This window comes from Pinus tabuliformis, chromosome 2_2 (assembly GCF_031772625.1).
Source record: "Pinus tabuliformis cultivar Carrire ecotype Pingquan chromosome 2_2, CPIR1, whole genome shotgun sequence".
NCBI classification, from domain to species: domain Eukaryota; kingdom Viridiplantae; phylum Streptophyta; class Pinopsida; order Pinales; family Pinaceae; genus Pinus; species Pinus tabuliformis.
This window is the reverse complement of record NC_142300.1, coordinates 1,145,785,880-1,145,801,158: the sequence shown is the minus strand read 5'-3', so window position 1 is coordinate 1,145,801,158 and position 15,279 is coordinate 1,145,785,880. Positions and strand designations below refer to the sequence as shown.

The 15,279-nt window shown below is 36.3% G+C and overlaps 1 protein-coding gene across 1 annotated transcript in view; it reads right to left on the bottom strand.

The window, feature by feature from the left end:
• Positions 1–4,697: 4,697 nt before the first annotated feature.
• Positions 4,698–15,279, bottom strand: part of LOC149197451 (putative methyltransferase At2g41040, chloroplastic) — a 180,353-nt gene continuing 169,771 nt past the window's right edge. The window contains exons 7-8 of the mRNA XM_089405840.1: positions 5,826–5,930; positions 4,698–5,477 (exon numbers count right to left, since the gene is read on the bottom strand). Coding sequence (XP_089261966.1) covers positions 5,340–5,477; positions 5,826–5,930 — 243 coding nt within the window. The 3' untranslated portion in view covers positions 4,698–5,339. The remainder of the gene's footprint in view (positions 5,478–5,825; positions 5,931–15,279) is intronic.

Below are 15,279 nucleotides of genomic sequence, written 5' to 3'. Positions count from 1 at the left end.
AAAGACGATCCCATCTAAGAAGGTCTTCTCATCAATTAATTACCTAGACAAAGACATCCCACTGCTTTGAGAACTCATTTAGCATAGTTCTCACGATCTCTTCAATTTCCACTTTTTCTCTAATAATTTTTAACTCGTCTCTAACTTGTCTGACCTTGGTAAGGTAATTGACAATGCTTTCTCCCTTGTTTTGTTTGGTGCTTCACAACTTCTCTGTGAGGATCAACTTTTTGTTAACAATTGCACTCTGGAGCAGATTTAAGAGGGCATCTCAAATCTTCTTGCATGTATCCAACTCTACAATGTCGAGTATGATATGACCTTTGACCCGATCTTGGATAAGATGTATAGCTTTGGCATCCTCCTTGTGGCAGGTCACTGATTGCATTGGATGTGTGGGTGTGGCAACAACAAATGTTGCATACTCCTTTAGTCCATGCTCCTCCAACAACAAAAAGTATTCTAGATTTCCAAATACCAAATTTTGATGCACCATCAAGTTTATCTTGATCTCTCAAACCAGCGGAAGCCATTTCTAAAACCCTTAAACAATAAACCCCAATAAATATGAAGAGATCTAAAGAGAATCAACATGTGCGATGAAAACCTTGGTTTCTCCTTCAAAACCCTTGCGCTTAGATAAAGAAACACCCCTGCGTTGTGTTGAGAAACCAAGTACAATGTGTATAAGTATTATTTTTTTGAACTACTGATAATTATTTGTGAATTATTAGGGCCTCTTTTAATCTTTCTTCTTAATCAAATAATTACACTTTAGAAATTTAACTAATAGCAATGACAAGAAATTAGAGATCACAATGCACAATAAACAAGAGACATCAGATAGACCAGAGGCCAGGGCAAAACTCACAAGGGGAAAGCCCAACAATCTTCTTTCCTTAGAAAACCAATCCAACAAGAGATATCAAAATCCATTTATAGTCAAAGGTAACTTGCCTCACAAAGTGTCCAAGTCAACCATCTCTCACAACCATTAACCACAGGTTTGGATCTGCTCAAGTGTCACCACAGGTTCGGATCTGCTTAAGTATCACCACAAGTTCGGATCTACTCAAGTATCACCACATGTTTGTATCAACACAAGTTTGGACCTTTGTTTCCTCAAATGTTTACCACAGGCTCAACCTTTAACCACAAAACTCATACCTTTGTTCACAATGTAATACTACAACCTCAACCTTCTATCAATCACATAATTCGGATTATAGTCTTCGACCTTTATCAATCACAGAACTCGGATCACAGTCTTCGACCTTCTATTAATCTGTTACCAAGAATAAATCACAGTTTTTGTCCTTTTGTTACACTTTATTCACAGGTTCATATCTTTCTTCTTCACAAGTAATATGTCAACAAGTTCAGACCTTTCTTCAAGAAACAAATTACAGAATAATGTGTCACTTTTATCTTGCTTCTAAACTTAACTCTTGTGCCCAGACTTGTCTCTTGTATGATCAAAAGAAATGTTATATGTTGTTATGCAAGTTCTATCTTTGATCAGGACGAAGAGCTTCAATATAGCCAAACATAAGGTCGAATGGGTGCCAAAGGGGACATAGTCGACTTAAGGAGAAGAGACGCTGACTTGGACACTTGGGGCTTCAAATAAAATTTAAATTTGACTTTTAATAAATAAAAATAATTTTGAGCATGAAGATCATGCTTTACATGTACATCAATGATAAATATATAATATGAAGATTGACCATAGCTACAAACTTCAACACACTATAGATAGCTTTGATCCCATGTGAAATTTTTGCTACTCGAAAGGTGTTATTAACCCAATTAATTATTCCAATTACTTATACACAACAAAATTAATTTATCAGTTGAAAGTAATGAATAAAAACATGAACAACACCATTCACCAAATAATATTTGAAGTGGAATACAAAAGAAACCAATCACACAAATAACGCATACTTTTGGACAAACGTCCCAGGAAAAACCCCAATGTGGGGAAAAACAATTTTCAGATTGAGGGTTTTATTACTAATCTTCAACAAATCTACTATCGAGAAATTACATAAACTGCTTGCCTCTCACTGGAAAAGCTCTGGAAAATTTAGCTTTGGCAAATTTATCTTCCCTACTACTAATCAAATCGAACTAGGAAAACCCCACGACTTCCTTTCTGCAAATTGCATAGCCTCCTCAACACTCACACGCCCTTCCCAGTAATTCCCACCTCCTCCTAACAAACTCCCACGACCTCTGGAAAACCCACACTGGAAACTTGCACTGCCTCCAGCAACTCACACTAGCAATTCTAGCAATTCACACTGCCTCTGGGAAACTCGCACTGCCTCCAGAAAAATAACTCGGCCCTCTTTGCAGAAAATGACATGGTCAACAAAACTGCCTCTGAAACTCAGAAGTTGGAAGTCTTCTCAGATGAAGAATAAACCCTTCAAAACTCTTCCTCAATCACTACTGCTGAAACCCTCCTGATGTATCTCTAAAAAAACACCAAACTCAACTCAACTCTATGTTTGATCTGTCCCCAATGTTGCCCATCGATCTCCCTTTACAATCTCTCATTCACAAAGGATTGGCCAAGATTAGAAGTTATCTTGTCCCAATCAATGGGTAAGATCATCTTAGAAACTTTCTACAAGCTTTTAGAGGCAAATCGATCTTATCTCAACTAATGTCAACTAATTATCCATTTTAAAAATTACTAATTGACTTAATTAAGACATTTTTCCTAGGCGGAACTTATGAAAAATTACATGGGCTTGGAGATAATTAATTCCTCTGTGTTCCTAGCCTTAGTGACACCTCTCAAGGCTAGAACACTTGTTCGAGCTACAATATTTAACACAATCTAGCTGCCTCAAGAAAATAACCAAAAACATCAACAATCAATACCTAGAGTTAAAGAGGCTGAAAGGCATTCATGTCAATTCAAATGATGCAAGATAATTTTCTCAGATAAAGAACCAATAACTGAAACAAACATTGATGCAATTGAAAAGAAAGTGTTCATCATAGAGAAACAGTGAGAACAAGCACATTTATTATGAAACTCCAATGTATCATATTGTATGCCTTGTCAAAGTCAAATTTAAGGAATATGGATTCATGTTGAGTCTCTCAAATCCACACCTCAAGGCCTTCCATACTGAAATTACCATGTCCAAAACAAACCTTCCCTATACAAAACCATTATGTTACTATTGAACAAACAAGCAACAATTTTCCTCAGCATTAGACCCACTACCTTAACCAAAATTTTGTAGGAGATATTCCACAAAATGAGAGGACACCAAGCGCTAGTATCGCCCATTGCAAATAGTTTAATAACACCTTAATCCAAGAACCCTGAAAGGCTCCCACATAAGAAAGTCTCCCTCGCCATTTGAAACAGATCATCACCAACAGTGTCCCACATAAACCTAAAAATTGATAAGGCAGACCATCCAAACCTGGAGATTTTCCATTCTTCATTGTGCTCATGGCATGAAAAATCTCTTCCTTGGTAATTTCTTTATTTAATATTTCTCTCCACAAATGAAGCTTTATGTGGGATAACTTTACAGCATTAATTTCTGGCTTCAACCACATTGTAAGGCAAGATACTGCCATACTGTACGGGACAGATAAAACTCTGGAAGAATGCAGCACTAGGCTTGTTGGCCTATGATTTGTTACATTTTTTATATTTAGCATGGTTTAATGATTTATTTTGTAGTGTACAATTAACAAATTGTATAACTTGCTCTCAAAATTAAATGCTAACCGGGTTTTGTTGGGTTTATGTTCATTGCCAAGCTATCAGTTATTAAAGTGTCAGATGACCAAACTAAAGCCTCCACATTCATCTCCTGTCGCATAATAAATATAAGATTGTAATTCCAGTAGAAATGAAAACACATATGGTTTTCTTCTGAATGCATTGCAGTTTTACATCAAATCGAGGTATTTCCATTTATCATTCAAAGTTGATATCGTTGATAAAGTCATTAAAAGGCAAATGACCACTCTAACGGAATTTATTGAAATAAGACTCCTATATGTCATCAATTCACTGTAAAATTAATCAAGCTATTGTGTCAAATATTTCAATCCCTCGTGAATCTTAATAGATGTGTATATACTGTATTCAATGAACGCACTATTTCAAAGACATCTCTTTTATGATTCAGCTCTTTGGCCCAAGTTTATTTTTCATCTTCTCACACTTTTTTGAGTTGATAACTTGATTCATACCCCGTACTACAAGGAATGTAGGATTCACAAAGTTTTACTCATGGAGCTGTAGATGATTAATTTTACCTGTATAACTGTAAACTACTTTTCTCTCGGTTAACTTGATCATGTAATACAGCAATTAATCAAAGGGTAAGTTGTGTGACACACAAACTGCATGTACCAAGTTCCATTCCTACTCTATGTTGTTGATGGGTGGCTGCCCAAACCAGGCAAGCTGCTGTTAAAAGTTAAACCCAGTTTCCTGGATTCTTTTATTCTTCTCTACTATTTTAACACCAAAATTTCTGGGTGATATAAGTGCATCATTCTGATGCAAAGCAAGAAATGGTTATTAACTTCAAAAGAACATGAACAATTAGGGCAAGAACAGTAGCAGATTCATAATTTTTTTCCTCTCTATTTGTGGAAATTCTTACCAGTAAATTATTTGATACTTTACAACAAGATGTGAAAGAAAGTTCTCAAAACATCAATAATAGTCCCCATTATAAAGCACGTGATAGATACTTTTACAATGAAGTGGCCAGCTGTGACAGAATAAAACCCTCGCTATTCTATGCACATGTTGGGAATGTGATTGTATCAACCCTTTGAAATACATAAATACAATAACCTACATTTACAGTGTCATTTACATGCCCTTTAGATCAGAGAAGAAAGTATGGATTAAAAGCTATATTCTTTCCTCAACCAATATAATAAATAGTAAATTGACCTAGCTGTTTTGATTCCTCCGGTATCTTTTGAATAGCCAAACCTTGCCAATAATAAGCATCGGCACAGTTTCCAGAAACAATTGTATCTGCTACTCATAATACTTTGAGGTTTTAACTCTGCACATAACAGAGAAAACACCTCCAAAATCTGCAGAAATAGAAAACTAGCAATAAAGCCTAAATAAGATGATTACCATTAGAGAAAGTTGAAACAGATAATGCATTAGACTGGAAAACACCATGTACCAGGCCTTTCAATTAGTACTTGATGTTTATCTGGTGATTTATGGGCCACCGAATCTGAAGAGATTTTAAAGCTGACACAAGTCAACAATTTTAAATCTGGCTGATGGTGTTAGGGCAGATCTACCATAATGATGGGAGTTACTCTGGCTTTCGGGCAGATATCATTACAAATGCCTGCTTCCTTATGCACGAATAGTCAACAAGGCCACAAGTTTTGCAAAGATCTTTCAACTCTCTTTCTGTGAAATATGTTGTGGTGGTTGTCGCTTGCATTGCCTAACCCAAAAAAATGAAGTGACATCAGATTATTCAACTGACCCATACTTTTCTATCTGTCTACTTAATGTATCAAATCTTGTTATAAATCGAACTTCTTTTTTGTCTTCTTTTAATACTGTGTATGATCAACTATACATGCATGTGGGTGTAATGTGCATTATAACCTACAATTCATTATAGTTTAGCTTTTTATGTAGCAGACTGAAAATGATGGTAAAGACAAGAGTGGTCTAGAATTTCTACATTGTTTATGCTTTTCACTTTAGTAGATAAAATAAGCAGCAGAAAAAAGAAATTTTCATCCTTTTTGTCCTGCTCTTACAATGAGGGTAGACAGAGAATTACCTGACGTAATGGCTTCACGATACCTGAATCTAAGATCCCAGATAAAACAAAGGTTGTTGCCACAAACACGCCACCAGGTCTCAGAACACGACTGATTTCTGCTACCTATAAACATTTTGTCAATGAGTAGGAACAAATCAGATTCTTCTAGCATATATTATGTGCCAAAGAGTGTCTTTTATTCCCCAAGTCAATATTTTCTCCAAATGCTTAAGAAACACTAATGACCTAACATATCGACAGCATATCTTAAAAGTTCACAGATGCCTGAAGAATTACACTTCAAGTGATCCTCTTGCAGAGTAAAGGCTTATACAGGATCACAATGGGAACTGAGACCAACCTATTTTCCGCTATTGAAAAGGTAAAATGGTTAAATCAGATGGATAAAGCATATGGATTGTTACATCTCTCTATTTCTCCTGACCTCCACATCAAATCTACAAAAACATGTGTGGACCATTATTAAGGTAACGCTCCACTATATTTATTATTTTTGACGTTGTCTGCCTCACACATGGACCAAGATTGGTTAGAAACCACTTGTATTGAGCACATGGATTGTAATTGATTGTTTAGAGGATTCCTTCTCCTATAAAATGTTAGATGATCCAAAATACAAAATTCATAGTTCACAAAGTTAGGATAGAATATTTATTTATTTAGAATTATTAATTAAATATTGGAGACACTTAGAAATAGAATATTGTTGTAAAAGATATGACATCTAGAATAATGTCGTATCATAGGCTCCAATTTAGGAGTAGAGTTAGTAGATTGGTTAGAATGGCATTTATTGTAAATGGACACTTGTTAATTTAATAAGTAGTCCATAACTAGAATAGGTTAGAAAATTAAGCTTATATGTAGCTTATTCCCCTGATTGCAATTGAGTTGGTGTGTGTGTAAACTCTTGCAAAATTATTATGTCTGATTAATAAAATTGTGTGTCTGAGGACACTTCTGCCATTATTGTGGTATCAGAGCTACAGTAATGTAGCTGATGTGAAGAGGAGATTCCAGCTGAAAATCATTTTTTATTATTATCAAAAATTTTCCTCTGTATCTTGAATTTTTGTTATTGCGCCGCTTCATCCACCCCAAAATGTGATCAAAGGATCAATTCTCCATCACATGGTCTTTATGTGTCCCTCTACGCTTCTGCAAGGCACTGGAAAGAGTATGAGAGTAAGTAGAAGGGTCAAAATTAAAGGAATTCTGAAAATTACTTGCAGATCAGAAGCTAATATCTCAGGATCTTCAACAACGTTGATCCAGTGATTCCACACTAAATTACAGCGTCGGCAAACAGCATAAAAGATTTAACCTCATCCCTATGATCGCGCCTGTCTCTATCTTCCAAGAACTCATTGTCATCAAAGTTTTATTCTAATCCCCATGATCGCGCCGGTCTCTATCGTCCGAGAACTCATTGTCATCATTGTCTTCACTGTGACAACAACATTCACACTTCAACTATGATCTCTGAAGAAACTCGCATTTAAACCCGGCTTTTACTAGTGAATGGAGGGGAATTACGAGTGAATGGATGAATACGTGAAAGAGATTTGCAGGAAATGTCATCTGAGTATTTCTCTTGTTCTTCATCAAAACACAACAGAAGCTTCAAAATCACCATCCAACGGCCAATTTAGCTTCGATCAGCTTCAATTTTCTCGGAAATCGGCTTCAAACCCTCGGCATTTGCTCGCGGATTCAAATGCGACTTTCAATTTTGTGTTTTTAATCCCTTCGATCCCCAATTCGAACCCTGGATTATCAGATTTTAGGATTTTTTTTATTGATTAAATCCTCGATAGTTACAAATCCTCAAAGAGGAATCTGGACTCAATGCGGTTCGATCTCTGGACCTGCTGCGTGACAACACGATGAACACCAATTGGAGGGGAGCAATATATGCATGTCATTGTTGCCATGGAATTCTCTCTGGACCTGCTGCGTGAAATCACGATGAACACCAGTTTGCTGCGGTTCGATCTCTGAACCTGGAGATAAGGTATAATTTTTTTAATTTTGTAAATTTTTATTGGAGAGATAAGGAATAGTTTATTTTGGAGAGATATTTGAGTTTTTGTATTTTGGGAATTATTGTTTGTAAATTTGTGGAGTAATAAGATGTACTACTAAATTGTGTTTTTTTGGAGTAATAAGGTGTAGAGGTTATTTGTAAATGTTTGGGCCAGTAAATTTTTGGAGTAATAAGGAGATTTTATTTGTAATTTTTTATTTGGAGAGATAAGTGTGACATTGTAACTCAAAGTAATTTTTTTACTTTGAGGGGGTTAGAGTACATTTTTCATAAAACATTGCAAGGATTGTAAATCAATCAAATTTTGAAAGATTTCATTGTAAAATTTTTAAGAGAAATTGACTAGAGCCAAGTGCAAAGCTCAGTCAATTTTCTCCTCCAACGACTATACGAGGGTCAAGGCCAAGCCCCGATAGATCGTTTTTTGCGTGGTGTGTTTCATGTGACGTGTTGCTCATCTTTTTCTTGTGCTTGATTCTTTTTGGTGCAAAGCTTCAAAACTACAATGTCGAAGTTAATTAATCTATTCTCTGATTCTGATAAGCTTGAAGGGGTAAAATCATACAAAACATGGAAACGTCTCATTGAAAGCACTCTAATATATAATGAATTGTGGCAAGACATATGTGATGGAGACATTAAGCCTAATAAACCCACAGATGTAGCTTCACTTGCAAAATGGGAAGTTAAAAATGTCAAGGCACTAGCTCTTATAAAGTCTTCAGTTAATGATGAGATGTATATTCATATTGAAAACGCCTCAGATGCATGGACTGCTTTGCGTACTTTCAAAGATCTATTTGATACACAACCTGAATAAAAAAAGGTTGATCTACAACTTAAGTTGCTTCAACAAAAACTAATTGAAGGAGGAGATGTCCTTGAGTATATCTCCAGGCTTAAAAATATTAAGCAAGAAATAGTAAAAGCAGGATTTCCACCAGTAGATGACAGTTTCATGACCACAATTCTAATTGTTGGATTGCCTTCTTCTTACACGCATTTTTTGGAAACTCTACAAGTGACCGGAAAGTTAGATAAATTAAAGTTTGATGAGCTAAGTGAGATGTTGGCTCAACACGACAAAACTTTTGGGAAGAAGAAACAAGGGGAAGATGTCTTCTTCACAGAGGCCAGCACAAGTAAACCATCAACTCACAATTCTAGAGGAAGAGGACATTTCAATCAACATCCAACAACACAGTGGACAAGATCGTGGAAGAAGCCAAAATAGAGGAAACTTTCAAAGAAGAGGAAACAGTCAAGGCAAAGGAAACTTTCAAAACAAAGGCAACTTTCAAGGCAGAGGAAACAATCAAGGAAGAGGGCCAACTCAAAACAGAGGTCAAAGCAGAGGCAGAGGACAGTATCAAGGAAGAGGCAGAGACTTGAATCAAATTGTCTGCAGAAGATGTAACAAAGTGGGCCATTTTGCAGAAGATTGTAGAACTTCCATTGATAAAATTCCAAAGTTCCATCAAAACATAGCTCAATTTGCCACTGATCAAGATAATGATGGTTTGAAATATGTCTTCACATCAAGTCAAAGATCAGAATCAGCAGCATTAGTTTCCACCTTTTTTTCAAAGTGATTATGAAGATGCATGGATTTTAGATACAGGAGCAACTCAACACATGACTTTTCGACAAGACTTCTTTTGGAACTTCCAACCATGCCACCTTAGTTCAATCTTTCTTGTTGATAATACAAAACATACTCCTTATGGAAAAGGTGTCGTTAAAGTTTATCTTCCTGACATTGGAGAAAGATTGCTTTCGAATGTATGGTATGTACCCACCTTTAAAAAGAATTTGTTGTCTTTAATTTCAATCCGACAAGCTAGACATCAGGTGGTTTTGGAGGATGGCCTAGTTACAATTAATTCAATCAAACAGAACATGAAAACAGTGATCATAAGATATGAAGATGAAAAACTGTTAAGGATGAAAGGAACAATTATTCCAAGGAATTCTGACTTTGCAGGAGCAGCAAGCACAAACATTTCACCTATCAGATTATGGCATGTGAGATATGGACATCTAAACTTTGACAGTCTCTCTCAACTGCAAAAACAAGGAATGGTTAAGGGACTTCCTACCTTCAAGAAAGAAAATGCAAGATGTGAAGCTTGCATTTATGGAAAACAAAGTCGAGAACCTTTCCCGACAAGCTCATGGCGAGCAAACAGGCGTTTGCAATTAGTACACAGTGACATTTGTGGACCCTTGCAAGCTTCTCTAGGAGGTTGCAAATATTTCTTACTCTTTATTGATGATTTCAGCAGAATGACATGGGTTTACTTCTTGAAGCATAAGTCAGAGGCATTTGAAAAGTTTAAAATTTTTCGTCAACTTGTTGAAAATGAAGTCAAGGAAAAGATTGGCACTCTTAGAACTGACAATGGAGGAGAATTCACTTCAAATGTATTTAAAAGTTATTGCAGAGACAATGGAATCAAACGACATCTTACAAATGTATATACTCTACAGCAAAATGGAGTAGTAGAAAGAATGAATCGCACTTTGTTAGGAATGGTGAGATCTATGTTAACTTTTACACAGTTAATTCCTATTTATTGGGCAGAAGCAATCCATACAATTGTTTATTTAAGGAGCAGGTCTCCCACTGCTTCTTTGGATGGCATCACACCTTATGAAGCATGGTTTGGTTTCACACCTTAAGTTAAACACCTTAGAGTTTTTGTTTCCGTGTGTTATGCCTTAGTTCCAAAAGAAAAAAGAACTAAGCTTGACTCACAAAGTTTGAAATGCACAATGATTGGATATTCAGATGAGAAGAAAGGGTATAGGCTTTTGTCAAATGGGAAATTTATTGTCAGTAGAGATGTAATTTTTTATGAAACTGAAAGTAAGAGTGCTGAAGAAATAGAACATCTTCTTCAAATATTAGAAACAAAAGGAGATAAAAGGAAAGGAAACATTCCAAGTCAACCAAATTCACAAAATTGGTATGAACTTGATTTTCCTTCCTCTGAAGATGATTCATCCAGTCCATCTACTTCACCAACACAGTCTGGGTCTTCTGGAAATTCATCAGAATCTCCTAGTAGCAGTAGTTCTTCTGATACTGATTCTCCACCCCCAGAATCTGCAGCTAATCAATGTACCTCGGTTTACATTAATCCTCTTTATAATGATGGTGACTTTTCAGAATCTCAAACAAGTGAACATCAATTGCCAAAATGGGTTGTTCAACTTTTGAAAGATGTAAGGCCCGATGAGAAAAATAAAATAGGAACAAGGGGGTCCACCAGGAATGAAGGAAATTTTGCCTTAATCATGAATGCTTTTACTGAACCCTCCACATACAAAGAGGCAGTAAAATACAAAGAATGGCAACAAGCTATGGTTGAAGAATATAAGGCAGTTCAAGAAAACAACACTTGGAAACTTGTTGATTGTCCTCAAAATGTTAAACCCATCGAAAGCAAATGGGTTTACAAAATTAAGTACAACCAAAATGGAGAAATCGACAAGTACAAAGCTAGACTTGTGGCTAAGGGTTTTGCGCAATAGGAAGGCATTGATTATGAGGAGACTTTTGCTCCTACAACAAAATGGAACACCATCCGCTTAACACTCGCATTAGCAGCACAAAAAGGATGGAAAGTTCATCAGATGGATGTAAAGAGTGCTTTCCTCAATGGAGATTTACAGGAAGATGTATATATGACACAACCACCAGGTTTTGAAATTGAAGGGCAAGAACATAAAGTCTGTAAACTGATTAAGGCTTTATATGGGTTAAAACAAGCTCCACGAGCTTGGTATGCCAAAATGGATGAATACCTTCGGAAAGTTGGCTTTCAACGAAGTGAATCTGATGATACTTTGTATGTATGTCAACAGGGTCAAAATCTGGTGATTCTTGTTATGTATGTAGATGATTTGATCATTACTGGAAACAATGATGATCATATTGTACAGGTGAAAAAGGAGTTACATGTAGGTTTTAAGATGACAGACTTGGGACTACTTCACTACTATCTTGGAGTTGAAGTATTCCAACGTCCACATCATATTTTCATTTCTCAGAGTAAGTATGCAGCAAAAGTTCTTCAGCGCTTCGGAATGCAGGATTGCAAGCCCGTTCTTACCCCCATGGAACAAAACTTGAAACTTTCAAAATTTGAAGGGGGGGAAAGGTGGACAGCACTACTTATAGACAGTTGATTGGCAGCCTGATTTATCTGACAACGACTCGACCAGATCTATCTTATGCAGTTAGTATTCTTTCACGTTTTATGCAGGAACCACGAGATAGCCACTGGAATGCAGCCAAAAGGGTTCTACGATATGTCCAAGGAACAAAAGATTTCGGTCTTCTTTACAACAAGACTAAAAACTTTGTACTTGGCAGATTTTCAGATGCCGACTTTGCTGGTAGTATTGATGATCGAGCATCAACCTCCAGTTATTTAATGAACATGGGGTCAGCTGCAATATCTTGGAGTTGCAAGAAACAAGCTATAGTGGCCACTTCTTCAGCCGAAGCAGAATACATATCAGCATGGGAAGCAGCATGTGGAATTGTTTGGTTGCGCAGAGTTTTGCAGGATTTGGGCATTCCTCAAGTAGAAGCTACATCATTATTCATCGACAGCCAGTCAGCCATAAAGCTTGCCAAGAATCCAGTTTTTCATTCCAAAACAAAACATGTGGACACCAAGTATCATCACATTAGATTGCTCATTGCCAAGGATGTCATCAAGCTAGTTTATTGTCCTTCAGAAGATCAGGTCTCCGATATTTTCACAAAACCACTTGGCAGGATCAAATTTACTAAGTTCAGAGATGAACTTGGTATCTGTTGTAATGTATCTTTGGATCATGGGGGGGGGGGAATGTTAGATGATCCAAAATACAAAATTCATAGTTCACAAAGTTAGGATAGAATATTTATTTATTTAGAATATTTAATTAAATATTGGAGACACTTAGAAATAGAATATTATTGTAAAAGATATGACATCTAGAATAATGTCGTATCTTAAGCTCCAATTTAGGAGTAGAGTTAGTAGATTGGTTAGAATGGCATTTATTGTAAATGGACACTTGTTAATTTAATAAGTAGCCCATAACTAGAATAGGTTAGGAAATTAAGCTTATATGTAGCTCATTCTCCTTATTGCAATTGAGTTGGTGTGTGTGTGTAAACTCTTGCAAAATTATTATGTAATTTCTTTTCTGATTAATAAAATTGTGTGTCTGAGGACACTTCTGCCATTATAAAAGGAAGGCACGCAACCTCATTTTGGCTTGGTTGGAGATTAATAGAGAACTTCTTTGCAGCAAGATTATGGTTGCATTCCAATTAGTTTTCAAATGAGGTTCATTAGCTAGTGTCGTAGCAAGAAGAGAGTCTACTATTTTGAGGTATGTTTTCAAAAATGTTTTGCATTACCATTTACTTTAGTTATGTTAAAATAAATGTTAGATGATCCAAAAATACAATTTTATCATAGGTTATAAAATTAGAATAAAATAATTATTAATTTAAGATATTAAATTAATAATTATTATTCTAGAATGTTTAATTATTTAATGGAGACTTTTAGAATTAGCATATTGTTGTAACTAGATATGACTCTCCAAATGTGTCGTATCTTAGGCTCTATTTTAGGAGATTAGTTAGCTAGTTGGTTTGAATAGCATTTATTGTAAATGGACACTTGTTATTTAATAAGTGATCCATAATTAGAGGTAGTTAGGACATGGAGCTTATAAATAGCTCATTGCAAGAGTGTTTGTGTTGTTCGGGCGTAAACTCTTGCAAAATCATGTAATTGTTTTTTTCTGATTAATAAAATTATGTGTCTAAGGACACTTCTGCCATTATTGTGGTATCAGAGCTCCAGTAATGCTGCAGTTGATTTGAGGAGGAGATTCCAGCTCTATCAGATCGTGGAAAACTCAACTCCGTTGAAATGATCAGCAAAAGATTGAAAAGTTGTCAAATGGAGAAACGCCATCATTGCCTTTCTTCTTAGCATCATCCATGGCCGCTGAAAACAATGCCGGGGTCTTCCAAGAATTGTTTAACGCTTGCAGGAAGAATCCAAACCAGGTTTGCGCAGTTCTGTGTGTTCTGTTTTGAGGACAGCGTGAAAACAGTCAATCCTTTTTTGTTTGTTTTTTTAATCCACGCATTTCCATCACTATATGCAAATCCTCTCTTTGTGATGCCTTTGTCATGACCTTGAATGTTAATGGAGAAGTGTAATAGATCGTTGGTGCATTCAGATCTATTGCGAGAGGAGGCCAGATTAGTGATATTTGTTCGTTGTTTAAAAATTGTTGTTTGAAAAGCGCTGGAGGTTGTACATGTCAGAGTGATCTGTGTTGATAAGAGATGTTGTAGGCCATTGGGAAAAGCTACTGTGGTGAGTGGGCATTCAAACCCGAATATTTTAAAAGGTTGTCCGCTTCTAGAGATCTGGATACTATTTCCATGGTAAAATCGGATTGCTGAATCTAGTCCAAGGAGTGAGAATGTTGGTTGCAAGCAGTGCAAACGGTATATCAGAGGCTGAAGCTTGAATTAAGGAGGATCTACGCTTTTTTTTTGTTGTTTTTTTATAGAAGAAACTCGGTGATCGAATACCTCTGCGCTGTTAGAGACCTGTAGAAACGCCAGACCGGTGAATCATATCGATTAAAAGGCAATTATTTGTTATTGTCTAGAACTAATTTTGTCGGCAAAGATCTGGCAAAAATTGTACTAGAGTCTTGAGCGGTGATCTTCTGTTGCTTGATAAAACTTTGCGTATTTCTGGACTTGAGATGCGCTTTAACCTTGGAGACATCTCTGTTATCATGGCGAGCGTTGGGTTTGAAAGATTCGAATGTTGTTGAATAGAGCAGCTCAAGGATTTACCTCAACGGTCTCAATCCTGTGGATATACAACTGCGCACTAACAAGGAAGCGGCTTTTCCAGATTCAAAGCAGTGATGTGATTCAGCCGTATGCTTTCTTTTGCATTTAAGAGTTGATGAGTCATCCCGAGTTGCAGTTTCTGAATAGTTTGAGTTGCTTTCCTGCTTTCTTTTAGCGCACCATTGGTTGTGCCATCAACAGCTAGGTTCGAATTTACATCCATACCATACGGTGTGTGTGACAGAGGCAAAGGAGAGCAGAAGCAAAGAGAAGCAGCGTTGGCGATGTAATACGTACCCATTTATGTCATTCAAACCGAGAGGACCAGTCCATCAAGAAAGTGCAAGGCTGAACTTATGAAAGTTAAATCAAATTTGTAAATTTTGTGGTGAAATGAGGAATATTGTATTGTGCAGAAATATGGTGATTTTTTAATTTTGGGAATTTATGGTTGATGGAGCAATAAGGTGATTTGTAATTTTTTGGAGCAATAAGGAGTTTTTTTA